The 27964-nt window shown below is 40.4% G+C and overlaps 1 protein-coding gene across 1 annotated transcript in view; it reads left to right on the plus strand.

Moving 5' to 3' along the window:
* Positions 1-27964, plus strand: part of Atg4a (autophagy related 4A cysteine peptidase) — a 53208-nt gene that overhangs the window by 14895 nt on the left and 10349 nt on the right. The window contains exons 3-8 of the mRNA XM_051141861.1: positions 14078-14188; positions 17354-17425; positions 19394-19492; positions 23452-23553; positions 23724-23796; positions 27622-27701. Coding sequence (XP_050997818.1) covers positions 14078-14188; positions 17354-17425; positions 19394-19492; positions 23452-23553; positions 23724-23796; positions 27622-27701 — 537 coding nt within the window. The remainder of the gene's footprint in view (positions 1-14077; positions 14189-17353; positions 17426-19393; positions 19493-23451; positions 23554-23723; positions 23797-27621; positions 27702-27964) is intronic.

Here is a 27964-nt window from a genome sequence, read left to right on the forward strand (position 1 = left end):
TTGTGTGTCTCACGTGTGGAGAGTAGGGACTACTTCAGTTATGCACTCTGGCCACCGAACTTAGATCACTTCCCTCTGGCAGGACGATTGCCTTGCCAGGCTACAGAGGAAGAGGTTACAGGTATTACAAATGAGACTTGACAGTACACAGATCTTAAATGTATAGTCCAATGAAATTTTAAGTGTGTAAATACCATCAAAATAAAGATGTAGTCATTTCCAGCCCCTTAGAAAGAGTTATGTTTTCTCTTTTTAGTGACTACCTCCTCTGAAGCAACCATTATTTTGACTTCTATAATCATATACTCATTTTGCTTGATTTAAGTTTTATTTAAATAGAATCACAGTGTGCTTATCTTTGCATCTGGTTTCTTTTGCTTAACATAATATCTGTTGTATCCAGAGTTTGTTCATTCCTGTACAATATTTTTGTGTACGATAGACCGCATTTTAAACTTCATTTCTTTGTTGATGGATTTTTATTTATTTCTATGGTTTTTGACACTATAAATTACAGCTGTTTTAGACATTTTAAATTGTGTGTTTGGTTGACAAAAGCATTGACTTCTTCGAACTAGGTCTACAAGTGGAATCTTCCTGGTATGTTAATTAAACATTTCTCTAGAAATGCTTTAATGAAGGAACTTTTATCTGGACATCTTACAAGAAGACATACTTTTTGAAGAACCATAGTTAAAGATGAAAATTTGCCATGTTTTCTTTAGGAATGTGAGATTCTCTGCTTGGCAGATTTAGAGACCATTTGTCTTTGGTCAGTGAGCTGAATCTTTCATGCTTGTGGGTAGATATTTATTTTCCTAGTGTCTGGTACATGCTGTGCACATTCAGGATAAGGAGCCATTTACTTACGAGCTCTGTCTTTTTTGAATAGTGGCAAATTGTCTCTTCTTGGGCAATATGGTTCAAATGATAATAAAACAACAGGAAAACTAAGTTTACTTTATAGAAGTTTGCCTTGGACTCAAACTTGGAATGCACCTTTAGTTTTGAAAGTGAAGGTACACTGAGATTTTATGTAATCCCCAAACTTCACTTTGGCAACTTACTTTTATGTTATTTCAGAGGTGACGAATTCTTAAACTTCGTGTGTCTGCTGGCAACACTTTCTAATGAAGTGTGATGCTGAAAGTGTAAGGGGGGAAATTCCTGCAGTCTGGAAAGAGGTGGAGGTGATTGTAAATGAGCATTAAACTGGGAATTGCTCAAAATGAGGAATACAATTTCTGGAAAAGATTCTACTTTTTCTGAGGTTGGTCTGACACTTAGCATGCTACTAGAAGGACCAGGAGACCACCCTTAACCGTTTTCATAACACCATTTTAAAGAAAAAAGAATGTCTTTGTCTCACTGTCTTTGTTTTCTTAACGGCATTTAATCAGCAGTAGATCGTAAAAAAAAAAAAAAAAGACATGGGGATTTTTTTAAATGAACAATTACTTGATATACTACTAATTTAAAGTTTTAAATTTCTGTATGTAGTTACAGAGGTTTTAGAAATCCTTCAGAAGCTCTATGAAGCCTGAATGGAGTCCAAAATCCTTATTAAGGCTGCCAAGGTCAGCAGCATCTTCTGTGCTGAATGTTTCCATAGCCTCAACACTCGTCAGTCCTTGCCTGATATCACGATTAAGGTTTTCCTTCCCCTCCCCCATCCCTCTCCCTCTCCCGCCCCTCCTCTCTTCATTTCTCCGTCCTTCTCTCGGCCATCAGTTTAGTCAGTAGTTGGTTTGAGTTTCTTTGTGTGTATGTTTGTTTGTGCTGTATGTAATGTGTCTATGTTTGTGTGGTTGTGTTCAGGTGAGCGAGTGCATGTGTTGTGTACACACGAGTATACACATATATGGAGGTCAGAGGTTAGCATTGGGTGTCTACCCCAGCCACTCTCCACTTTATTTTTTGAGGTAGGGTCTCCCACTGAACCTGGACCTCACCAGTTGCCTAAGATGGCTTGCCAGTGCATTCCAGGGATCTAGCTGACTTTACTTCTCAGCACTGGAGTTACATGAACATGCCACTGCACCCAGATTTATGTGTGTGCTGCACAGCTGAGCTCAGGATCTCATGCTTGTGCAACAAGCACTTTACCAACTGAGAAATCTCCTTCTAGCCCTGGTTCACACTTCTTCATCCTCTAGCATCTGTTCCCTACCCAATCTGATGGGCTCTCTTTTCAGTTACTGTCGTCTTTCTTCCCAAAGCTTCCTCTAGGCCCCAGACTGCCTTAAGGAAACTATAGCTATGCTCCCATTGGCCCCAGTATAATAGCTCATCATCCTGTATACAAACTGACTTTTTGTTTCTCATACCAAAGGTATGCTCTATTTCCAGGGACTAGCCTGGGACTGTTCACTTGGTAAGTACTGATTAAAGATTAAAACTAATGTTTAGATGAACATATCAACCAGCTTAATTTTTTTGAGATAGGGTCTTATGTAGTCCAGGATGATCTCAAGCTTGATATGTAGCCAAGGCTGACCTCAAATTTCTAATCCTTCTGATTAAATCCCCTATGAGCTGGGATTACTGACATGCAGAAGTATGTACAGGCATATACTACAGGAATATACTACAGGCATATCTGGTCTTTTAGACTTTTAGTGTACTCACACATTTGGTAAACTTTTGATTAACCTTAAGGATGGCTATTGCAAAGCATTATAACCAGAGTAGCAGGGGACAGATGATCACTATGCCCCAAGACTTTATAGAGCCTTAGAATACTAGGACATTTTCAGCTTATTGACATTAGTAGAGATCCCTTAAGATTAATCTGTCATAGAAGCCTTGTCTTTAAAACACACACACACAAAAATCAATCTGTTAATGAATTATGTTAGAATCTTCTTAGGATATCATCATAGGTAATTTTTATAGAGAAGAATATAGAAAAACTCCATGGCCTTTTGCTCTCTGACCTTTTCACATCATTTTAATAGAGACATAAGATGTCCACAAATAGTAATCAAAAGTACAAAGGGCTTGGTGACTTAAAGAAGATATAAATAAAGTTTACAAGAGGGATCTTTCAGCCAGCTATGGTGGTGCATGCCTTTAATCCCAGCACTCTGGGAGGCAGAGGCAGATGGTAGCACATAATATGAGCAATACATTCTAAGAAGTGAAAATTTAAATCTACAAAGGCAAGAAACACCACCAAGGCAGAAATGCCTTATACAAATGCAGAAACATACAAAATGATGTTTGCTTAGGTACCATTTCCAAAACGTTGCCTTTAAATGTCTGGAAAATTCTAGATACAGTATATGAGTTGTACTGCTGGTGTTTATTACTTTGGGGGTTAGTTTATGTCATCTCTTGTTAAATATAGCTATAGTCTCCTAACATCAGTCTGTCTACTTCCCCTAGAAGCAGCGGGCTGTGCATTCCTGTTTGTTTTAAGGTATCTGGTTTCTAGCCATGTGGAGCCAGGCCTTGAACATTGTAGGCCTCAATCCTTACAACAACATTTTCATTGGTCTCTGTGTCTTTAGTACCTTGGCTATAGTTTGCATCATAATAGCAGGATAGCACAGGAAGAATACAGATGGAGAATAAAATGAACTTGGTTTGAGCCCTGTTCACAAGCTACATGTGCTTTAGCAGTTGTATCACCTCGCCTAAGGCTATTTCCTTTCATCTCTAAGATGGAAATAGTGCTTTTTGTTTGTTTCTTTTTGTTTTTCAAGACAGGGTTTCTCTGTGTAGCCTTGCCTGTCCTGGACTCACAGTGTAGACCAGGCTGGCCCCAAACTGACAGCGAACTGCCTGCCTCTGCCTCCCGAGTGCTGGGATTAAAGGCGTGCGCCACCACTGCCCCCTTGAAATAGTGGTTCTTATCCTGTCTTTCTAAAGGGTTTGTGTCCAGGCTTACATGCAGGTACTCTAAAAACCATCAGTGGCTTTACCAAGAGTTGAGCTTCACTGGCTAGCTGGACACGCCACTGTGTAATTCCATTTCACCTCTCATCTCACATTTCAATATTGCACAGGACCGAAGCCCCTCTCCAGCGCATATATACATAATGTTCTACTCACCTGGAGTATTTTCTTCTCTCATCTCTGCTCAATTCAAATAAAAAATTTAAATACTAGTTCAAATTTCATCCTTTAATACCCATTGATTTCTCTTTTGTTGAATTTTGACAACACCTAGTATTGCCAATAATTGCCTTGTGAATTGCCTTTTATCTTTTTCTTTCACATAAGACTCACATTAAATAATTTTCTGATAATAACGAGTTCACTTAACACTTAATGAATATTTATGAGGCTGTTTTCTGTTTTCTCTTTTTTCCCATGGCTTGAAGTCCTCCTACTGCCAGCTCAGTTTACCCTTCCTTCTTACGGAACCATGGAAGAGCCCTTAGTATGTAACTGATTATTATAACTTTCTGAGATGATGGAAGTATTTTGTATCCATTCTGCCCAACACAGTAATTATTAATTGTGGTTCTTGAGGGACTGAAATGTAGCTTAGTTCTTGGAAGAAATGATTTGTTGTTATTGTTGTTGTTGTTGTTGTCCTACATGGCCCTGGTTGTCCTATAACTAGCTTTGTAGACCAGGGTGGCCTCAAATTCAGAGATCTGCCTGCCTACCTCTGCCTCGATAGTGCTGGGATTAAAGGTGTGCACTACCACCACCTGGCTGAAAAGTTGATTTTTAATGTGCTGCTAAAGCTTGAACTTAGAGCCTCATACCCACTAAGCGTGTACTTTACTATTCACTGAGCTACACTCCAAATCCTTTGCTTTTTAAAATTGCTTTGAATTTTAAAAGGCATGTGTAGCTAGTAGCTACTGTATTGGACAAGTGACTTTCTAACCTTTTTGGTCACACACTATGAAAAATACAATTTATATTGCAATCTAGTGTATCTAAATATAAGCCAGCTGCAGAAAACAATGCTATGATCAGTATACTTTAATTACCTCTGTGATACTCAATTCCACTTCTTGCTGTTGGCTGTGTGTACATGGACAGATAGAGGTGAAGAGGATGTTTGGTTTCTCCCTCTGTTGCTGTCTTCTTTATTCTCTTGAGACAGGGTATTTCATTTAACTTGAACGTCACTCTTTTGGTTTCTGGGATCTGCCTTATCTTTCCGTATCACAACTCACCTCGGCCCCCATCTGCCCTAGCCCAATGCTTCAAGTACAGACAGGCAAGACCATGTGTGATGTTTTTTCCTGCTCTGAATGCTGGAGACTCAAACTTTATTGCTTTTATCCACTGAGCCATCTCTTCAGATCTCAATTTTATTTATTTATTTTAACATAGGAAGTAGAAGAAGGAGATTTATTCAATGTGGCCGCACTGCTAAGAGGGAAAAAGACATTCAATAAACCAACAAGTCTGTCTTTAGGGACCTGAAGTGAGATCTAAATTTAAATTGAGGGTATACACATCTAAACAGTCCTCCTCAAGGTGTAGCCATGCTCACCAAAAGTACTGACTGTAACACACTATGTAGATTTCTTAACCCTTGATGAATTATGGCCTGATATTATTTTACACTTTTACATTATCACACATATATACAATAAACTACATACAGCAAGAAGGACCATGAAACAATTATTATATAAATGAGAAAATGACAGAGATGTTTTGCTGCCTAGACAGTCACCCAAACTCTTTCTAACATTGAAGCATCATCTTCACCCTTCTGGCCCAATATATCTGACAGACATATTTGTGAAGCAGGAACTATTGAGGACTTGCTTACCCTGTCTCGGCAAAGTTTGGCCGTTGACGCTGCCTGCATCCAAGGTTGCCCATTTTTAGTCAGAACTCTGTCTGTGGCAGAAACGAGGACATTTTGCCCAGTGGCTGATTTGCCACATTTGAAGCCATCTCCATAAGGAGGTTCTTTGATGCTCATCATCTTCTTTGAGGTAGGCTGGGTGTTGCCAGGAGTTAATCTGCCGTATTGTCAAAGGGTCCTTAAAAAACATTAAAAAAATCTTTAAATGCCATATTCTGTAGGTCTCTGAGGTTTTTGAAGATCTTATCTCACTATTTTACCTTGTCTGTCTGTCTGTCTATCCTATCTGTTAAACCTAGGTGTATATTCTTGTGATGAAAATAGACTAGTAATTGACATGGCATGAGTTGATCAGCTAACAATTTGTTTTACTTAATTATCCTAAACAGCCTGCAATAGCACCTTCAAAGTATTGGAAATAAACCTTGTATTATAATTGAGTTGTGCGAATACACTACCTCCTAATAGAGTAGCAAATGCTATTCCTAGCTTGCTTGACCATTTTCCCCAATTGTATTTGGGACCCTACAAGGGTATTATTCATCACAAATCAGCTGGAAGAAGCCTTAAAAAGAGAATGAGGCCCCATTTTCCTTAAGGGGGGTTGAATAGGGTTTTTGGTTGTTTTCTTGGGATATAGATGTTTATTTTCAATGGGAGTCGGTTATAAGTTATTATTGATCTTATTTAGAGAGAAAACAAGGTTGAACTCAGGGATTTCTCTCTTTTCCTTTATCTTTCTTAGGTATGGAGATAGGAGTGGAAGAGAAAGAAGAGGGAATATAGAAATATATAGGGATGACAGGAGAAAAAGTAGATTATTGCACCTACTCAATTTAAGGCCTTGTTACTCACAAACAAGGCTATTTTTAATTCATTGGTATAGAATTTTGTATATTGATGCAAAATACGTTCAGTTTTGATACATTGGTATAGAATTCAAATCCACTATTATTCTTGGCCTGATGTTAAAAAAAAAAAAAACACATCTGTAATCCCAGCACTCAGAAGGCGGAGGCAGGTGCATTGCTGTGAGTCCAAGGCCAGCCTGGTCTACAAAGCGAGTCCGGGACAGCCAAGGCTACACAGAGAAACTCTGTCTCAAAATACCAACCCAAAACAAGCAATAAAAAATACATTGTACATTTTAATGTTGGAGAATCTGAGATTCAAAAAGTATAGTCAGTCCTCCAAAGTCACAGGTTAAGTTAAATGGCAGAGTGAGTTCAGAAGTTACATTTTGGAGTTCCTAGCTTAGAACCATTTAGAACGGAACTTCTTTCTCTTTACTGTGCTAGATATGGAAAAATCACAGGGAATAGGCCATAAAAAGCAGACAACCAGTTAACGTGTTATTTATTTTGACTGGATAGTGTCAATTTCGTAGTTTCTGCATGAGTCATGTGGTCAGTATTGCAGTGTTGCTGCCTCCTTAGACTTGGTGTGATGTTTATTGTCCAGTGTCACTAGTATAATGTGAAACTCTCCTCTGTGGGTCCCTCTAATTCCTCAGTGGCAAGTGACTAAGTAGCTTGGTTAAGAGTAAGAAAGTATATTGATAAGAATCAAAGTCCTTTGCACCTCAGTGGTAGCAGGGGACCTCAAGTTTTACATTATGTACCCTGCCACAAATTCTTCTGCATCCATGTGATGCTGTGATGGTGGCATGTTCAAAGCAACATGTGTCCCTGCTCAGTTTAACTTTTTCTTATATTTTTGCTTGTGAGCCTAGCCTTTGAAGGCTGAGCTGTCTCTCCAGCTCAGTTTACATTTTTCTAAGTTCTGGGTTGTCAGAAAAGTCAGGCACAGGAAAGGAGGGGAATGAAAAGGGGACAGTGCAGAAGTCAGCAGAGACTGAGGGAGACCTGAGCAATAAATAAACCCTGGCAGAGGAGGATGAAGCCACCTTCAAGGATGGGCCAGCCCTTTGATGTTCTGGGTTTTTCCCCTGAGTTCTAGACTTCCCTAATCAACCTGCCATCTAAGGCAGTTCTTTTCAAAATTCCTTTGTGGGTGGGCTTCTCCTTCCTTCTTTAAACCTGGCACCCATACCTACAAGTCCAAAATGTTCTGGTTACACCAAGCTTATTACCCTCCTGCCCACTCCTATGTTCTTCTGTCAACATCACATCATTCATACTTGAAAACTACAAGTTGTTTTTTAGTCTCTCAATTTCACCTACCCCACCCTACACTCAGTTGCTTGCCAAGTGCATTCAGTGTTTCCTCAACCAGGAAGTTCCTCCCTTCCCCATTACAGCTTCTATCTTATTGCCATTGTTGTGAGTGTGCTATATGCCAAACAGATGGACATGTTTATGTCTTTCCACAAAACCAGAATTTCTTGAACAACAACAACAACAACAACAAATCCATAGGTTATCCTGGTAGCCTGCAGGCTACAGTTTGTCAAACAGCCCTAGTTGTGTTAAAATCTTAATTACTAATATTACATTTCAGCTTGCACAGTGTACATCAAGCAGTAATTCTGTCTTTATGCATGAAGGTTCTAGAACAGCTACAGAAGGGTCAAAAAGGCTTGAGCATAGATCGAGGGGTTAAAAAAAAAAAACCCTCACTGGAGATGGGTAGAAAACCAGCATGGATACATAGTGCATCCTTCCCCTCAGTGGTACCCACTGAAAAGCTGCTAGAGCTGAGTTGTAGGGTTACATGGTTGAGCTTCAGGATTCGCACATCCAGCTGATTTGAACTGTAGGGGCAAGGTCCAGGACCAGGTCCAGACAGACTAACAGACTTTTGGACAACAATTTGAGTAGCTGGTCTGAAGCCCTGGGGAGAATCATGAATATCCGTTAGTCCCTGGCAAACATACCAGGTGGTCAGATGGCAGGTCACTGGGGGTTATTGTCTTTTCAGTGTTAGGTGTCCTTCAGGGTCCAGGTGCAGGTGAGTTTGATAAGTTCTTGGGCCTGGTTTTCTGATATGCTTTTAATATGGCCATGAGCTCATACAGTCCCAGCCTACCGGTTTGTATGTGCTATGTTTGTACTTTTAGGCAAACAATATTAGTCTGTGCTTCATAGGTGGTGCTGGACAGGTAGCAGTGTCCATGTGCACAATGGAATCCAGAGTTATCTTGACTCCGTATCCGTGCTTAAACTCAAACCACATGCTGCTTGTAAAGTGGAGTCAGTCAGGACGAGACAGACTGGAAATGACTACTTTACACAATATGAAGTAACTCAGAGTAGGTCACAGCTTCATTTCAGCATCTCTTAGCTCTTTTGTTGCCTTTCTTAGATATGAAAAGATCCATTCACCTCTAGTTGGGCTTGCATCCTCGGCTTTTCCCACCATCTATACTACTCTCCTTTACATGTTCTACATTCTGCTAGTCTCTGGTTCCAGAGCCATCTTCCCATGTAGATTAAAAATCTGTGAATGACCAATACTGTACCTCCCTGAGGTTTTTTTTCATGCCTAGCACATAGTAGGTCCCCTGTAAAGCTTATGGGATGAACTATGGATGGCTATTCAGGTATGTGTATGTGTTTTCTCCTGTGAAGGTTTTGCTTTGGAACATGTGACCTGCCACTACTATGTTAAATATGCCAGCACACTGAGGAGGCTCATTTGGATGAGCAGTCCTTGTTTGGAGTTAGAGAGGAGAACCTACAAGGAGTTAACCTCTATCCCAAACTCCTTGTAGGCCTGAGATTCTGTGACCTTTAAGCTCCACCTTAGAGAGCTTGTGGCATTTCTTTCTTTAGCACAAGGTTCCCAGTATCTTGGAGCCTTGTTTTATAAGGTCGCTGTTAAACTGTAGCAAAAAAATACATGTTGTTTTTTCAAGGCTCTGTTTTTTTTTTTTTTTTCATTTACTTGGAATTGTTTAAAATAACCCTGAGAAAATGTAGTCAACCCCTGGGGGAAAGTATGATATTAACAAAAATGGCAGAGCAAGGGCCTTGAAATAGTCTCTCCTTGATGCCAATGAAAAACAAAACCAAAAACCTGGCAGCACAAGGCTGAATCAATGTATTCAGAATTCTATAAATGAAAAGGCTTGTTGGTACCAATACAGGGACATGTATCCAAGAAAACCAACAGAATGTTGGGAAGAAGAGTTTTTGCTGTGTTTTTAACTTCTCTGACTCTCATCTCTGGCTTTGTACTTTGTAGCTATAATATCCTTGAAAATCAACAGCTTGCAGTCACAGAAAATCCATCTGCCTAGCAGCCACGATGGCCCCTTTATAGTTTCGGTTCTAGAGGACTCCCACCATGTCATCTATCTAGTCATTCCTTGGAAGAGCCCACTGATAAGTCTTATTTATTTGATCTTGACTCTGGGTTGCAGAAAGCTTTTCACCCAGGGTGTGTTTTTTAAACCATCACACACAACTTCTCAGTTGCCGGAAGCTGTAGCAAACCTTTCCAGCTATCTAACCAGAAAGTGTCCAAGGAGAAACAGACAGATAAGATACCTTGGAGAATTTCTAAAACCTTGAGATAGTCCCGTGAATCTAGAAAACACATGTACACATGGAACTGTTGCATTTCCAAGGCTCTGTACGTGTTCAGAACCCATAATTCTCTTTCTTGAGCTTTAAACAAACAGATGGAAGACAGAGATATCTCCTGGCTCGGTTGGATGTGAAGACATGCCCCAACATGTGTACAGTGCCCCTTGGTTTAAGATGGGAAGTGTTAGGTTCCAGAAGTTAAAGGAAATCCTGGTTTAATCATTAAGCTAATGCAGTAGAGACGTCAGTACAATAATTATTCTAACATAATATGTAACAAGGCAGAGTGTATTTTTCCTTCGGCTCAGTAGCAGTTAATTTTGGTCAACCCAACTGCTTGTTTGTATCCTTGCCTTTAAACAGCCTGAAAGAACAGGACTTTCTAAGCTTGGTATCTGGTTTGTTAAATTTGAAAGGCTAAGCAAATGTAGTTTGTGGCATGAGGAGAATTAAATAAAGTATTAGTCTGAAGTAATTGTGTCAGAAATTAATTTTTTTAAAAATATTTTTTATTTAACTTTAATTTATGTGTGTTGGTGTCAGATCTTGGAGTTACAGACAGTTGTGAGCTGCCATGTGGGTGCTGGGAATTGAACCCAGGTCCTTTGGACGAACAGGCAGTGCTCTTAACCACTGAGCCATCTCTCCAGCCCCCAGAAATTAATTATTTTTGTCACCACCTCCGCCATTTTTCAGGTGGCTTTGCCTTCTGTCTGAGTTTTCCTGGTGTTGGACCTATTCTCTTCCTTTCCCAGGCGTATAGATAGTGACTCTGTTACTCCTTTGCTTCCCTATGTTCTATATGTGTAGCCTTGATTCAGGACTTACTGAGGACAGACACACTGCATTCTGGGAGTCTGTCTTCTAAGAGGAGAAAAGATACAAATAGAAGCTATAATGATCTTCTTGCAGGCCTAGCACAGCTTGAGAATGAGTAAAGAGCCAGAGCCAAATTCTTTGGCTACCATTTTATTCACAGCCATCCTAAATGAAGCAGGGCAGTTGTCACAGACTTTAAAAGGCTGTACTAAATTGACCAGATAGCTGGACAATGACTCATGGTGGCAGGGTTGGCAATACGCATTTCCTTTGGCCCATACTGAAAACAGATCCAAAGTTTCTATGCACATATGCTGTACATTGATCCAGTGTCACCTGTCCTCAGCCTTACCAAGGCTCTCATTTTCCCATACTCCTCTCAAAGTACTTAAAAACATTATCTTTTTTTTTTCTTTTAAAGAGCACTGCGTGTTCATTTCCACCTGGTTTATCCTGCCTATGATGGCTCGAGGGTGGGGTGGGGAGGTACACCATGTAATCTACCCTGCCTCTGTCACCCACCGCCTCCTGGGAAGGGCTTGACCTGAATGATCATTTTTAGCCTGGTATTTCCTGTATGTGGGCCAGGGCCTGAGGCCAGAGTCAGAGAGGTTAAGAGAGCACAGGTTCTTTGGCAGAATGCTCTCTGGGGAATGAGAGAGCCGTCTCATGTCTGATTTCTTTAGGTTTGAAACATTACAGAGACTGTAATCTTAGTAATGAAAACAAACTAAAGGAGAAGGCTACTTAAATTCCCCAAAGATGAGAATTCAGCAATATGTTTCAAGAAAATACTCCTACTGTGTTTCTAAAAGTAATTGCACGGCTTCTGACTTCAACCCCCAACCAAATCTTTTGAGCAGAGCCACCTGCTTTCATGTTTGCCAAGGGCTCCTTCATACTTTGGAACATTTATTTTTGTGAAGGCAGCATGATTCTGATTTAGAAAACAAATCCCAAGCAGTCAAGTGACTTAAACATAGCTGGCAGTGCTGCTCACACAGGAAAACACACACCCATGGGATGCTTAAGGACTGCCTGCTTTAGGAGAGTTACTGGCAGTTGAACGAAAGGAGCCCGTCTTCCCTCTCAGCTTCTTTATGGAAAGGGGCTAGGGAACTGGCATATATTGGGTGCCTTTGCTTTCAACTCACAACATATTTTCTCACACAAATAGCACCGTAAATTGTGAAGTATAACTATCACTTTAATTTTTCTGGTTACAGAGTAAAAACAGATTTTGACATGCTGGCTTAGAAATGTATTTACTGCCTATATTATTATTATTGCCCCGGAAGAAGATTACTTAGAGATACTTTCGTGGCAGGACTCCTCCGTGAGTCAGTCTTGAATCCTTTAGCAGACCTATCCCTCCCTCCCACGAAAGTGAATGTGAACTTGACTGCCTCTCAGCTTGTGGAGTTGTTGATTCTGAAAGCATGGCCTGAGAACTAGTGGGATATAGTTTTATCTCACTTGAAGGCTTTGTCTTGAGAGATAACTATAGCAGAGTGTAATAGGAAAACTGACTTTTGCTACTCAGTGGTCACCACTCAGCACCCCTATAAACATATGTGTCTGGAGGGGGTGGGTTCTCAACAAACCAGTTTTTTAGCAAACACCAACAGTGTCTCTTATGATTTGATTAAAATGTACAGTGTCCGTCCACTTGCGGTTAGGGTCAGATCCCATAAGCTAAACTTCGAGTCTTGAAAGATTGGCGCGCCTTGAGAAGTCCCAGCTTGTGATCTCTTCATTTGACTGACTGGCAATAAAGTGCAGTTCCTCACACCACCCGTGGCTTAATCATTTGCAAGGATTGCTCACAGAGCTCTGGGAAATACTTACCTGAGTACATTTACCCATGTATTATAAAACTGCAAAGGGTTCAGATGAATAGCCAAACAGTAGATATGTATGGGAAGTGGGGGGGGGGCGAAGCCTCTATTCCCTTTTCAGGCACCACCAGCATATCCAGAGCTCCCCAAATGGGGGCACTCAGGAATTTCATATGGCAGCGTTATGGAGAAGTGAGTTATTTTTGACTCTGTGTCATGACTCTCTCCCCTTCTTGCAGGGTGGGGGTTGGAATGAAGCTTCCAGCTTTTTGATCTTTGCTTAGTCTCACAGGTGACGAGCACCTGAGTACTTACCAAGGATAACTTCATTAGAACAGAAGATCCTCTTATCACCCAGGAAATTCCAAGGGATCAGGAGCCCTGCGTCTAGGGTCAAAGACCAAACACGAGACCAAAAGAAGATGCTCCTGCCATCCCAGTGCTCAGGGCGTCTCAGGGATTTTTCAGAGCTGTGTGCCAGAAATTGAAAACAGAGAGCAAATATATAGGTCTTATTATATCACAAAATCACAATAGTCATTTGTGAATCTCAGGAACAAGTTCTATTTATGATCAGTCTCAAGAGCCTTCTTTGTAGAAGCCATATGTGAGTCGGATGGAGAATGAAAACACTGTAAAAATATCTAGTCTTCTAGCTACAATGCTATCATTGTTAAAATTGCACATTCTCCAGGCTTGTCACAGCCCCCTCCAAGGCCTTGGCTGCTAGAAACCTTGCCATATAAACCTTGAAGTACTTCCATTTGGACAGACGGGAGCCAAGTCTGCCTGTATTACTGTCTTGACCTTGGTCTATCTTTGTGGGGAGAAGCTAGCTAGCTAAGGGGCTGTTTATGAAGAAGGCCCTTGAAAAAAGAGTTTTAAAGTAGTTCTGAGCATGCAGATTTTCAGATACCATTTTAAACGGGACCATGAGAAAAAGCCCAAGAGAAATATGAAGGGCTGGGGAGGTGGCTCAGTCAGTAAAGTGCTTGGTGTACACCCACTTATTTAAATATTTAAATATTCCTTTAGGGTCAAGCTGATGACCTTTTTACTTTGGGGCAAAGGTAGAAATCAGCAAGTGCCTCGAAGAAACTCTGTCTCCGAAATTATGTTTACGTATCCTTATTTTCCTTTAGTTATGTCCAAGTATGAAAACCAGATTACTATTTTCACTGACTACTTAGAAGAATTTCCAGACACAGACGAACTGGTATGGATCCTGGGGAAGCAACATCTTCTTAAGACAGGTAAGCTTGGTGGCACTGGTCTGGGAGGAGCCTGCTAAGGTGGTGCCTGGGGGCTAAGGGTTTCTGTTTTTCCTTCTTGTGTCGACAGAACATTGTCTTCGGAAGGGCCGATGCTACTGTGAGACAGACTGGGAATGAAACCGAGCCAGGGGCTCCCTGATTGTTTCACAGTTCCTCCCAAGGAACTAGAGGCCTTAGCAGGGCATTTACATGACCTGGGGTTTTGTTTGTAGGATTTGCAAAAGTTTTGATTCTTTTCTGTAAAGAAGTCAGTTCCCATTCCAGAAGACTCAGGATTCAAAACCATGCAATCATTCCTAGCCATATATTTTTTATATATACCAGCCATATATTTCTTATTCTTACCATGTCTTTGTGCTTCTGGGCCAAAGGCCCAAGGACTTCCATAAAAGTCACATCTGTCAGAAATAATGTCACACCCAAGCAATCTTGTGTTTCAGATCATCTTCTAGTGATCGTCCTGTCCTAGTTGATTCTGGTTTTGTATAGGACTTCTAGCTCCTTGCAGTGGATGGACAGGAGGCTTGAGTTTTCTCACTTACCACAGCATTCTTAAAGAGCAGAAAGAGACCAGGTGCTCTGACGCTGCTACGGACTCTCCATCTACTTGTGCTAGGAGAGGCAGCTCTGGCTTATATTACTTCCCAAGAAGAGATCTTCAGAAACCCTTAGCATAGAGTAAGGGATAGGAGGAGGCTGATCAAAGAGCAGGAGAATAAGCTAGGCCTTGTTCATCCTCCTGAGCCATGCCCCACTATTTTATTGGAGAACTGTGAATGGTGGGGGAGATCTGGTTTGTTTAACTCTAACTCAGAAAAGGGACTTTTTCTCTCTGAACCTTTCCTTCCTCCTCTAGGACTTAAAATGAAAGGGTCGAGGAGAACCTTCTACTTTCCAAACAACAGGAAAATCTAAGGTGTCACATATGTCCTTATTCAGATCCTAATTTGAAAATGTCTTCCCTCCCCCTCGTTTTTGAGAAAGGTTCTACTTTATAACTTGAGCTTACCTGGAATTCTAGAACTCATTATGTAGACCAGGCTGGCCTCAAATTCACAGTAAGCCTCCTGATTCAATCTGCCAAGTGCTGAGATTTACAGGCATTCACCAGTATGCTGGGCTGGGAAATGCCTTTCAAACAGAATTTTTTTTTTTTCGTTCGTATTTCTTTCTAGCATAGAGCCAAGCCGGAAGGTATAGAGCCTATAGAGGCAAGAGTGACTTGTGTGAACATTTAAAGGGACAGGCATATAATAATAGCAACATTTGGTACAGACTTACTGCATACTAGATATCAACTAAGTGCTTTATGAATGTATATGTATGTATATATTTCAACTTCATATGACTTATCTTGTTTAATACTCACAGCTCCTCAATGAAGTAGGTATTGCTATTCCTCAATTTACACAGGAGAGAACAGAAGCTCAGAAAAAAAATGAGTAATAAATTTATATACACAGTAAGTAGCAGAGTCAGAGTTCAAACCCAAGTTAAATACCACCCCACTACAGGATTTCAGTATGTAGCCCAGGCTGGCCTTAGTTTTGCAATTCTCCTGCTTTAGGCTCTAGAGTACTAGGCTTATAAAAATGTGCAATCATAGTTTTGGGTTGCAGCTGTGTTCAGTTTATCGAGTAGCTAACATGCACCAAGTATTGGACTCAATCTCCAGCCAGCACTCTATAAACTGGGACTGGGGCCCATGCCTGTTATCTCAGCACCAGAAAGGTAGAAGCAGAAGAAGCAGAAATTCAGGGTCATCTTCAGCAATTTTGAGGCCATCCTAGGATACATGGCTCCCCCTCTGAGTGGGCATGGGTGGGGTGCTTGCAAAGACAAGAAAAGAGAACTCATTTTTTAAAAGTTTATTTATTAAATAGCTGGGCATGCTGGCGTATGCCTTTAATCCCAGCATTTGGGAGGCAGAAGCAGGCAGATTGCTGTGAGTTTGAGGCCAGCCTGGTCTACAAAGTAAGTGCAGGACAACCAATATAACATAGAGAAACCCTGTCTCAAAAAACCAAAAAAAATTTTTATTTATTTAGTTTATGTATATGGTGTTTTGCCTGCATTTGTGTCTGTGCACCAAGAGGCCAGAAGATGCCATTAGATGCCTTGGAACTGGAGCTACAGGAGGTTGTAAGCCACCAGAGGGGTGCTGGGAATCGAACCCAGGTTCTCTGGAAGAGCAGACAATTTTAATAACCATTGAGATATTTTTCCAGGCCAAAGAAACCTTACTCTTAAACATTATACATCTCCCAAAATGGGGGATAGGTGCTGAGGACAACAAAATGAAAGAAAATATATATACAGCTTTATTTTTTATTTGCTCAAAGAGATGGAATTAGAAATTATTGCAAAATGTAAATTTCCCTTTTGCTTTTGAAAATACAATGACTATAAATTCTATGCTGAATATGTATATGCACATGGTATTGAGAAGAGGGAGAGAGATGACTAGAGAAGTCAGAACCATATCCAAGTATGGAAAGAAATGAAGAAGCCATAATGGTAGTGATTGAGGAGACTTTGCATCATATTCATGACATTATACATCTACTTACGTGAAAATAGGATCCTAGGTACAATGAGTAAAGTTCTTATACAGTTAGCAGGAACATTCATTTCCTTTTTTTGTTACTATGGATAAAGTTCATATACAGTTAGCAGGAGCATTTCCTTTTTTGTTAAATGTATGCATTTACACCCCTGCTTCTGCCCATGAACCACCTCCAAACATATAAACCTCTAGTTTTAGAAAATAGATACTGGATACTGATACTATCATCATTCAGGATGGAGGTGGCTGCCTTAGTGGGCTATCTAAGATACTTGATTTTCCTATTTCCTGACCTCAGTGGTAACACCTGTCAGGATCCTGAAAATCATTGAGAAGGAGCCAGAAAGTATATAATGTCATTAGAAGAACCTGTAGAGTAGCTTCGGTCAAAGTGAAGGTCAAGAGAAGTATTGAATTTATTAGGCTCAAATGAGATTAGGTTTCTGTGAATTTCCATAGTCCTATAACAATCAGATTGGCTGCTTGAAAATAAGCTTGCTGCTGGCATAGAAGTCAAACGTAGGCATTTTAAAAGATGGGATATGGTGATTTAATTTTAACTTTACATTTAATTACAGAAAAATCTAAGCTGTTGTCTGATATAAGTGCTCGTCTATGGTTTACATACAGAAGGAAATTTTCACCGATTGGTAGGTATATCATCAGTTGTGCTGTGATTTTTTTCCCTTGTAGATAGCTTGCTTGAGGTTATCAATGACATCACAGAAACCTCAGAATTAACATCTCACTGTGGCAAAGAATTTGGTTTAGGGGAGCAGATAAGTTTTATTTCATCCAAAAATGTCAGTGTGGAAGTAACCTGTCACGTGTGGCTCTATGGTGTTGTAGTGTTAAACCAGCAGTAATTGTGACCTACTTGCAAGTGTTCATGCAGCAGATGACATTACTTTTTTTATGAAAAAATCAAATAAGCTTTAATTGGGTAATATCTAGCTATGAATTACCTTTTGCTGCTTGTATGGCACTATGGGACTATTAAAGAGGCTTGGGCCTTGAAGGAAAGAAAATAATTCCTTCTGTTATTTCCGTATAAAAGGAGAGCATTTTGACATTCAGAGATGCATTAAGATAGGTTTCCTTAGATTTTATTCTAGTCTGTCCCTAGCTGCCATCTAGGGGAAAGGAAGGGTTCAATAAGTTGAATGAACTTGCTCCATCTGAGAGATTTGTAAAGTGTTCCTGAGCGGTGGAACTACGCCCCTGGTGTTATGGAAAGGAGAGTCTACAGGTGGTGGAAGTTCCTCTCCTAACAAACTTGTCTGACCAATTTTGATACAAGGCTGGACCTTGTCATTGGAGTGAAAATATCCTTTCTGTGATGGGCCAAAACTGAAGTCTACACAAACATTTTCTTTGCCTACCAAACAGTAACAACAACAACAACAACGATGATGATGAACAGTCTTTAGTACCCAGCGGTTCTAAACTGTTAGTGTTCACTGGAGGGAGAGATCTTACAAAGCTGCGCAATGTTTTGAGTCAACACTGACAGTGTTTTGGTAATAGTTGATCTGTCTTTCTGTGCACTAATCTGCACTGATGTGCCCTTTAACCCCAGCTTTAGCGAGAGTCTGAATGCTCTCCTTCCAGCACACACGTCTATTCACATCCCTTAGTCTTGACATAGTGACACTGTTCCTTCAGTCCCTATAACAAAGGGATCAAGATGAGGTAAGATAATTTGGACTACTTTATATATATATATATATATATATATATATATATATATATATATATATATAATAACTTCTTTCAAATTAAACATCTAAGACCATGCCTCTAGAATACTTTTCTACTTCTGAGTTAGAAATGAAAGTCCAGTTATCAGATTATGTTGATCCTTTTGACTAGGACCGTAGTAGAGCTCATTCTGGCTATATGTGTGACTTTACATCAAATTTTCCTGAAATGGAACCCACTGTTTTCTTATTAGCTGAGTTTCTGTATTTTAAAGATACAGTGTATTACTAATTACTAATAGCATTTTATATAAGGCCATACTCACAATATCAAGTATCCTCTGTGGATTCTAGAGCTGTTAAACAGTTTCTCATTGAATTCCTATAATGCCCACTGATAGGAGGCAGAGTGTGGGCTTAGATTATACACCTAGATATTAGTCTTCTGCCTAATCTAGAGCTCTTTCATCAATTTGTTGTTGTTTTAAACTTCAGTAAGTCCATTTAGAATAGTCAAGAACCTTTCATATGTCTTTGATCATTTTGATGCCCACTCTTGGTGGGCGTTTGTGCCTTAGCCAAGGTAATTTGTTTGGTGATATTCATACATGATAGTCATTTACCAAAATAACATGCACACTCTGAAGGCTCCAAGCAAGAAACCTAAAGGGCACCTTTAGTTCATGTGTTTGCTTTGTCTTTGGCTGTAAAACCTGTTTCCATTGGTTCAGCATTGTAACCATTGGTTACAAGGTCCACTTCTATATCCAAACCCTGTATGAGCTCTAAGGACATTTATTGTCTCTCTTTTCAGAATTCATGTAGATGTCTGGGTGTTTGTAGTTTCAAATATGCTGATGATTGAGAAAAGATTAATTGAAGGAACACATATTCATGCCCTCCCCCTTTTGACAACAGGGGGAACAGGCCCTTCATCTGATGCTGGCTGGGGATGTATGCTGCGCTGTGGGCAGATGATGCTGGCTCAAGCCCTTATCTGTAGACACTTGGGAAGGGGTGAGTTCCAATTGTTCTACCAATGGTTTTGGAGACATCTGCTGTATCATTTGCTGCTGTTGGTTTAAGAATATTTATGAACAAAACTGCAGATCCAGAATTTCTTTCTAACTGCTCAAGTGATGGGCTGACAAGTCAACTAAGCCCATTACGAGAAGGAAATAGCTGATCTTTCCTCATGTGAGAGTTATTTTCCTGGGACAGCATTAACCTGCAGCAGATATGTCATTTAGAATTTCCATTTTGCTATTGTTTGAGTGGGTCCTTAAAAATGACAGATAAAAAAAGCTGTGGCCCCAAACTGGGCATGGTGGTACATAGCCTTAATTCCAAAACACAGGAGGCAGAGGTAGGCAGATCTCTATGAATTTGAGGCTAGCTTGGTCTACTATAGAATTAAAAAAAAAAAAAAAAGAATTACATGTCAGATAGCACTTCATAGAGAAACACTGTCTCCAAACACAAACCAAAACAAAAACTGTGGCCATGGTGGCTCATGCCTATAATCCCATCACTCAGAAGGCTAAGGCAAGAAAACTGCTGTGTGCTTGAGGTTAACCTGGCTTGTATACTAAGTTTCCCACCAGCCTGAGGCTACAGAGGGAGACCCGTTTCAACAAGCAAAACAAAATGAAAAAACAAAGAAAACAGGAAGAAGGGTGTGGCAGGCAGTCTGTTTCTTGACTCCTACTAAAATACCCATGTGACTCAGGATGTGAGTGACCTAAAGGAAGTGCTTAGTAAGGAAGCTAGTGCTATTTTGGTTTTGGTTCACTGAGTATGTCCATTTAATAATGAAGAAATACTTAAATTAGCTTCCTTGGGAGGTGGTTTCATTAGTCAAGAAGCCTCTGCTAATTCTTGTTCTTATGTTCTCTGAGCCAAATGCACTCTTCTCCATGGACCTCTGTAGGATGACCTTGGATGGACACCAGTTCAGATGTTCCAGTAAAAGTCCAATTCCCTGTGCTCTCAAGCAGCTGACTCTGCTAGCTGTTGCTAATCTCACTGTGCAGTCTCACAGGTCCTGTGCCAGGTTTTGGAGAGAATCTGGAAAGGGCTGGAGAGGGTTTAGAGCTTTTTGCTCTCTTGCCAGAATTTAGGTTATTCTGTGCTTGCTTTCCCTGTATTCTGTGATCAGTTCTAGCTCACAGATGAGAAAACTGAGGGTCATGGCAGTGAGGTGATTTGCCCAGGGGTAGTAGCCTAGATGTAAGAATATAATACTGACACTCTGACTCCGGGCACATGTGAATGCAGTGCCTGCGGAGACTAAAAGTGGCTGTTGGATTTCCCGGAGCTGGAGTTATACTTGCTTGTCTGCTACCTGACGTGTGTTGGGGGCGGGGGGAACTAAACTTGAGTCCTTTGCTGTGAACCACTGAGCCATATCTCTAGCTCCTCTGTTCTGTTTCCTTACTCTCCCTTCCCTCTTCCCTGCTTACTTTGTCCCCTTTTACCTCCCCAATGATCTCTGTTTTCATGCCTTATTTCCCCCCCTAAATTCCACAAATGAGAGAAAGTATGCAATGCCTGTCATTTTGCAGCTGGCTTACTTTTATTTTTCAATTGCATCCTTACTAGTTTTTGTGTTTTGCACGTATTAACTAGTTTTCTAAATTTTGTATGTATTTGCTATGTGTGGTGGGGATGCACCTGTGCCACATGCGGTTATGGAGATAAATTCTTTCCTCTGACCATAAGGGTCCTGGAGATCAATCTCCAGTCATTTGGCTTGGCAACAAGCACCTTTAGTTGCTGAGCTGTCTTGCTGCCCCTTTTCATTCATGTTTCGAAACCTTGAAGGTGATTTTTCCGAAAGTGAATTGTTGAAGTGGAGGGTATGCTGGGAGATCCTTACAGCTAGGAGTTAGTTATTTCAGCATAAAGGCAAGCAGCAGGAAGAATTTGGAGTGACCCTGTAGTTATAACATGAATTAGAAGAGGTGATTTGGTAGGGTCTTTTGGATTCTTTTCTATTCAGTCACTTTAAGATGAGGTAGTCATGTGGCATTCATCAGGAAACATTTGATGGTCCTTAGCAACAAGTTAATGAAGATAGTTCAGTAGCTATGGAAGCAAGTCAGATGTCATTCACCCCACAGCATATGATGGAGCTGAAGCTTAAGACTTTGGTTTCAGAGACACTAGGAGCAAAAGGGATCTGAGGGATCCATGGATGATGGCCTGTAGACTCAGGTACAGTTCCAAAGTCATTAATTCAGACTCTTTTGAGACCTCCAAGAGAGAAATTTATGTCTTGGAAGCAAACTTACCCTCCCAAATCTGTCCCTTTAGACAGAATTCCTAGAGCTGAGGGAACACTTCCCATCCTTCTGGGTGCTTCTGTAGCAGCTTGCAGTTCTCTCCAGTAGGTGCCCTGTAGCCTCTGTAGCATTTAAGGGCCTCTCTTTGTTTAAGGCACAGGTAGGATACTTAGAATGATAGTGATTTGCATTTTGGTCTTGAGGAAACTGAACACCTGATAGCAAATATTTTTGTTTTTCTAAAGTTCGTTGTGATTTTTTTTTCTTAAGATGGTGTAAAAGTTAGGGGTAGTGGCTTATGCCTATAATCTTACCACTTAGGAGGCTGAGGCAGAAAGATCACCACAAATTTGAGGCCGACCTGATCTACATAGTGAGTTCCAGACTATCCAGGGCTATCTAATGAAGCCTAAGTCCAAAACAAACAAAGTGTTGTAAAAATGGGGCCAGGGACATAGTTTAGTTGGAAGAGTACTTTGCTTGTCATATACAAGGCCCTGGCTTCCATACCCAGTACTGAAAAAAAGTTGGTTAAAAAATGTTTTGGTTTTTATTTATTTTTTTATTTTTAGGTATGTTATCATTATCTAGCCCCATTGGGCCTACAAATGATCCTGTAACCCCAGTTGGGACCTAATTAATTAATGATCTTCCTGCCTCCGTTGCCCATCCCAGAGCTTTGATCTTGTAGATGTATGCCACCACACTTGGCTGTTTGCACCTATGCAGATGTGTGTGCACTCATGCATGTGTGTGCAGGCCAGATGTTAACATAGCTTTCTTAAATCCATTTCCATCTTATTTGTGAGACAAGGTCTCTCACTGAATCTGGAGCTTTCTGATTTGGTTAGCTGACTTTGTCTAATACTGGAGTATAGGTGCATATTACTACTGTACAGAGTTTTTTTTTTAAACATGGGTGCTGGGTTTCTAAACTCTGATCCTCATGTTGGCATGCATTTTACCAACTGAATCATCTCCCTCCTGTCTTGTTTTGTTGAAAGAAAGGTCTTGCTATATATAGCCTAGGCTAATCTTGAACTCAATATAGTGTAGGGTGGTCATGAGCTTGAAATTTTCCTGCCTCAGCCTCCTGAATGCTGGAATTATAGTATTTTTTCCTTTCCTTTCTTAGTATACAATTTTTTAAAAACACTTCCTTAGTGGTGAATTGTGCATATTATTTCCATATAAGCTATTGTATGTAAGAATAGCACTAGCCCTCATGAGACCCTTTTGGCAATGTTGCCAGAATGTAAGGACAAAAGCCATTGCTGTTTGGATAGAGATGAGACACTATAGCATCTGGGTTATATCCTCTTGTTGTAGCTGCCAGGAAATACCTCTGTGCCACTGTTGTTATGTAGTCCTTATCCAGCTCCAGTCCCTGGGGCAAGTTAATTCTCTGAGCCATTTCATCCTCACCTTTTAACTTTCCCACACACCCTAGACAAGTGATCTACCATGCAGCTATAGCCCCATAGCCCTGGGTTTTACTGCACATCCACTAAATGCGTACAAGTTGTCAGCCCTGTGGCTTGTGCTATCTAACGGAAAGATACTTAGGAACAAGTCACCCTCACCATTCATCCCTTCTGGATGTAGCTGTCTTGTTTTCCTTCTAACTTATTGTCTGGTAATAAACAGTGATGGTTGATTTTAACCCTTTTTTATCCCTTCCTTCCTCAAAAGATTGGAACTGGGAGAAACAAAAAGAACAACCCAAAGAATACCAAAGGATTCTGCAGTGCTTCCTAGATAGAAAAGACCGTTGCTATTCAATCCACCAGATGGGTAAGATTTCTAGTTTCAAAGTAACGACTAGGAACTTTTTCTTCCCTTGCCTTATATGTGACATCACTAAGTTGCCTGTCTACTTTCTTCCTGAAAAAAAAAAAAAAATCAGGAGTCTCTAGATCATAGAAGATACTTTGCTAACATTTTAATTTTTCCACATAAAACAGCACAAATGGGTGTAGGAGAAGGGAAATCAATTGGCGAATGGTTTGGACCAAATACAGTTGCACAGGTGATAAAGTAAGTCAATGCCTGGGGCCTGCTTGTTCTACTTGCTCTTATGCTTCCATCCCCCGCCAGCTAAACCTCCTATTGGCTTAAGGATGCTTGCAATCCCACCCCTCCCGCTGAACCATCAAACATCTCTACCATTTCGTTCAGATATTTCTTCGATGTGGATAAGTGTAGACCTCTGTCTTGGTATATCAGAGTTGCAGTCACTGGTATCAATGTATGTGGCTATACTCCAGGACTCATTCTGTTTCTCACCCTACAGATGGATGTTCATGTGCCAGGGAACCATCGGCCTGAGGGTCTTTTGAATTTAAAAGGTTCATACTAAGAGGCAGAAGCTTAACTGGCTTAGGCAAGAAAGACTTCTATCCTATATAGTATTAAAGACCTCATTAATGGGACAGCAAGATGGGTCAGTGGGTAAAGGTGCTTGCTGCCAATCCTGATGACCCAAGTTGTATCCATGGGAACCAGATGGTGGAAGGAGAGAACCAACCCACACAAGTTGTCCTCTGACCCTCACACATACACCATATCATGTACTGCCCCGTACATAAAATGTTTTGAAAAAAAAAAACAAAAAACCAAACGAAACCTCCCTAATTCATTTAGCATTTATTAGGTGTTTTTACTGTGTCAAGTACTGGGTATACAGAGACACAGTCATCGTTTTGAGGAACTCACATCAGAATCTATTGGAACATTCAAATTGTAAGGGAGTCTTGGAATCAGTTTGCCATCTGCTAGCAGGTTAAGGTGATACTTCCATAATGTTTTCTTACATTCCACAGTTTCTCTTCTATCACAGGACATTAGTAGAGCAGTCAGGGTGTAAATGGGTTGAGTGTCATCAGTACCTAGATCTGAGGCCATCTTATCTCTTGTGGTTCTCTCCTTCCTTCCTGACAATCTGCTAGTGAATGAAAACTCTCAAGGCAGAGACTGTATTGGTCATGTTGCAGTTGCTCATAAAACTGCCAACTACATATAAGTACCCACTAAGTGCTTAAGAATACATGAAACTGGCAGCCAGAACCTGGGGCTAGATGTAGGGAGCTGAAGATGGAGACCATCAGGTCTTCTTTGGTACAGTATATTTCAATTTCTGGGTATCATGGCTCCATATAAAGTAGACAAGGGGCTTTGTTTCAACGGTTAACCAGTCTTCGGTGAATAGCGTGCTTGGAGATGTGCATATGAGGTGAGTAATATGGATTTCCTGGGGACCCAGGGGAGATTTGTACCTTAGCTTTTTCCCTGCTACCAGTGCAGTGTAACTGAGAGCACTTTCTTGCCTCAATCGGAGTACTTTCTGGGCATCATTACCATTGCTGAGAGAGGAACTGGCAGTATTCCAGAAGTGCAGTAGGGCCAATGGCAGGGAACAATGTATGAACTATTAGTGACAAAGCCAAGCACAAATCTGGTTTCAAATAGAATTTCCTTCTTTTTTTCTGCATTTTGAGGTTTCCAATAATAAACAAATGGAAAGCCATTCTTTTACATTTATTTTTAAATCAGCATACATGTTAGATATAATTATGACATTTGCAATCAAAGTGTTTTCATGCTTTTCCTTCCCTCTGTCTCACCACCCCTGGTTATTCTTGTCTTCTCCTGATAGTCTGACCCGGAATATTCTTTTCCTTTTGTATGTACCATGTGTCCTTTTGCTCACCCCCATCCATCTTCATTTTCATAAGAATTTAAATGTGTTCGGTTTGTTATCATCGACTTCAATAATGGTAGCACATATGCTCTTTAACACAGTGAAAGACAGTTGAGTTATAGCCTGGTAAGCCCATCATAGTGTGTCGATATTGCAAATCACATTATATTCTCTATGTCTAAAGTTTTGAACCTCACAGCTTAACAAGCAGGCAGTTTCCCCTGATGATCAGCTGGCTGACTGGGGCTGCAGCTCCTGCCACTGCTGAGCATCATCAGAGTCTGACACTGTCTGTGATTAGCCCTGGGAATTATTCCAGTTTAAAGACCATGGTTGGGTTTCTACTGAATATATGTCACTCAATTTTGCCCCATCCTAAAGTAAAGAAAAATAATAATAATTAGAAGTGAAACCAGTGACATAAATCACATCATTGTTATTCTGAGAAAAGTAATCAATTAAAATTGGTAAATTAAAATGTAATGACAGGCGAGGAGATGGCTCAGTGGATAAGGTTCTTACTGTACAAGCATTGAGGAATTAAGTTTGTATCACCAAAAACCATACAATTAGTAAAAGCAAAGAGCATGGCCCCTAACACTAGGGGGCAGAGAAGGAGGATCCCAGGAGCTCACTGTCTAGCTGAAGTGGTGAGCTTCAGGGTAAGTGAGAGGCCTTGTTTACAAAAATAAGGGAGAGACAACCGGGAAAAACCATCCTGACATCATCCTTTGGTCTCTCTACATGTGTATAGACATGTGTACACATCCACCACACACACAGACACACTCACACACAGACACACAGACACACACACACACACACACACACACACACACACACACACACACACACAGAGTAGGAATTGACCCCTTCTTGGGAGCTACTTTAGCGAAAGGATCCTTGTCTTTTATCTAGTCAGACTGGGATTTTACCCACACATTGCATAAGTAGACAGAATAGATATGTCCTTTTAAGCTAGCAAAGGAAGAAGGTAAAAAAGAGATATGCCGTTATTTTATTTCAACCTGATACAGTATCTCTTTTAAAATCACTTTCTTTAGAAGTTCTTTCATGAAATACTGCAGTTAAACATGCTCTCTTTCTTAGCTGCTGGCTAGTAGGGCCTCCATTCTAGTCCTCTGTACCTAAAGGCTCTTTGAATGGTGTTCTCAGTGTGTGTGGGGAAGACAACAAGGGTATCTCTTCAATCCCTCTACTTTTTCTCTCTTTCTTCCCTTCTTCCTTCATTCTTGGTGGTTTGTTTTCACATTATCAATACTCCCATGTGAGGGGGGTTGTGTGTGTGTGTGTGTGTGTGTGTGTGTATACACATACATACACATATATGTACATGTACTACATATGTATTATATATAATATAAATAAATTTATATAAATATATACATATAAAATATATATGCATACAATATATAATATACATGTTATATAAATGACAAAATATAAAATATATATACATGTAAATATATATAAATAAAAAATATTTAAAGTGCTAGGGGTTAGATGGATGGACCCATACTAGTCAAAGTACTCTGCCACTGAACTACAACAGCCCCCAATATCTATTTTTGCTTTGGTTTTCTTTTCTTTCTTTCTTTCTTTCTTTCTTTCTTTCTTTCTTTCTTACTTTCTTTCTTTCTCTTGAGACAGGGTTTCTCTGTGTTATCTTGGCTGTCCTGGACTCACTTTGTAGACCAAGTTGGCCTTGAACTCATAGAGATCCACCTGCCTCTGCAGGCATGTGCCACTGCACCTAGTTTGCCAATATCTATTTTAATGGCATTTTTCTTTTTCTTTTTTTTTTAAAGAAAGATCAATAATTCAGAATGTCTTTTATGTAAGAAAGCAAAATTACATAGATGACATTCTTATTCTTCCAGTAGGAATACTGCCATTTGGTGAGGTAGATTCTTCTATTTTTATAAAGCAAGACCTTCTTTTAGAGGTTCAGATACATTGGTTCTGTGGTATTCTCCAACGCCTTGTACATGAAGTGCCCCAGAGGTCCATCAAAAAGCCAGAGCTAACCCAAACACAAGCTTCTGTGTGGTGACCTTAGTAATGCTTGGGATACATTGTACCCCTTCCAACTGATATTCTCATCGTCTCCAATCATGACCTCATTCTATGTTGCTTCACAGAAAACTCGCTTTATTTGACGAATGGAATTCCTTGGCTGTTTATGTTTCAATGGATAACACAGTGGTCATTGAAGATATCAGTGAGTCCCTGGGCTGTTTACTGTCTCATCGATGGGCGTAGTCCCTTTTCTTTTTTAAAATTAATTTATTAATTTATTCATATTACATCTCGATTGTTAGCCCTTCCCTTGTTTCCTCCTATTCCTCCCTCCCTCCCACTTCCTCCCTTCTCCCCTCCCCTATGTCTGTGACTGAGGGAGACCTCCTCCCCCTATATATGCTCTTAGAGTATCGAGTCTCTTCTTGGTAACTTGCTATCCTTCCTCTGAGTGCCACCAGGCCT

Source organism: Acomys russatus, chromosome X (genome assembly GCF_903995435.1).
Source record: "Acomys russatus chromosome X, mAcoRus1.1, whole genome shotgun sequence".
In the NCBI taxonomy this organism is placed as follows: Eukaryota; Metazoa; Chordata; class Mammalia; order Rodentia; family Muridae; genus Acomys; species Acomys russatus.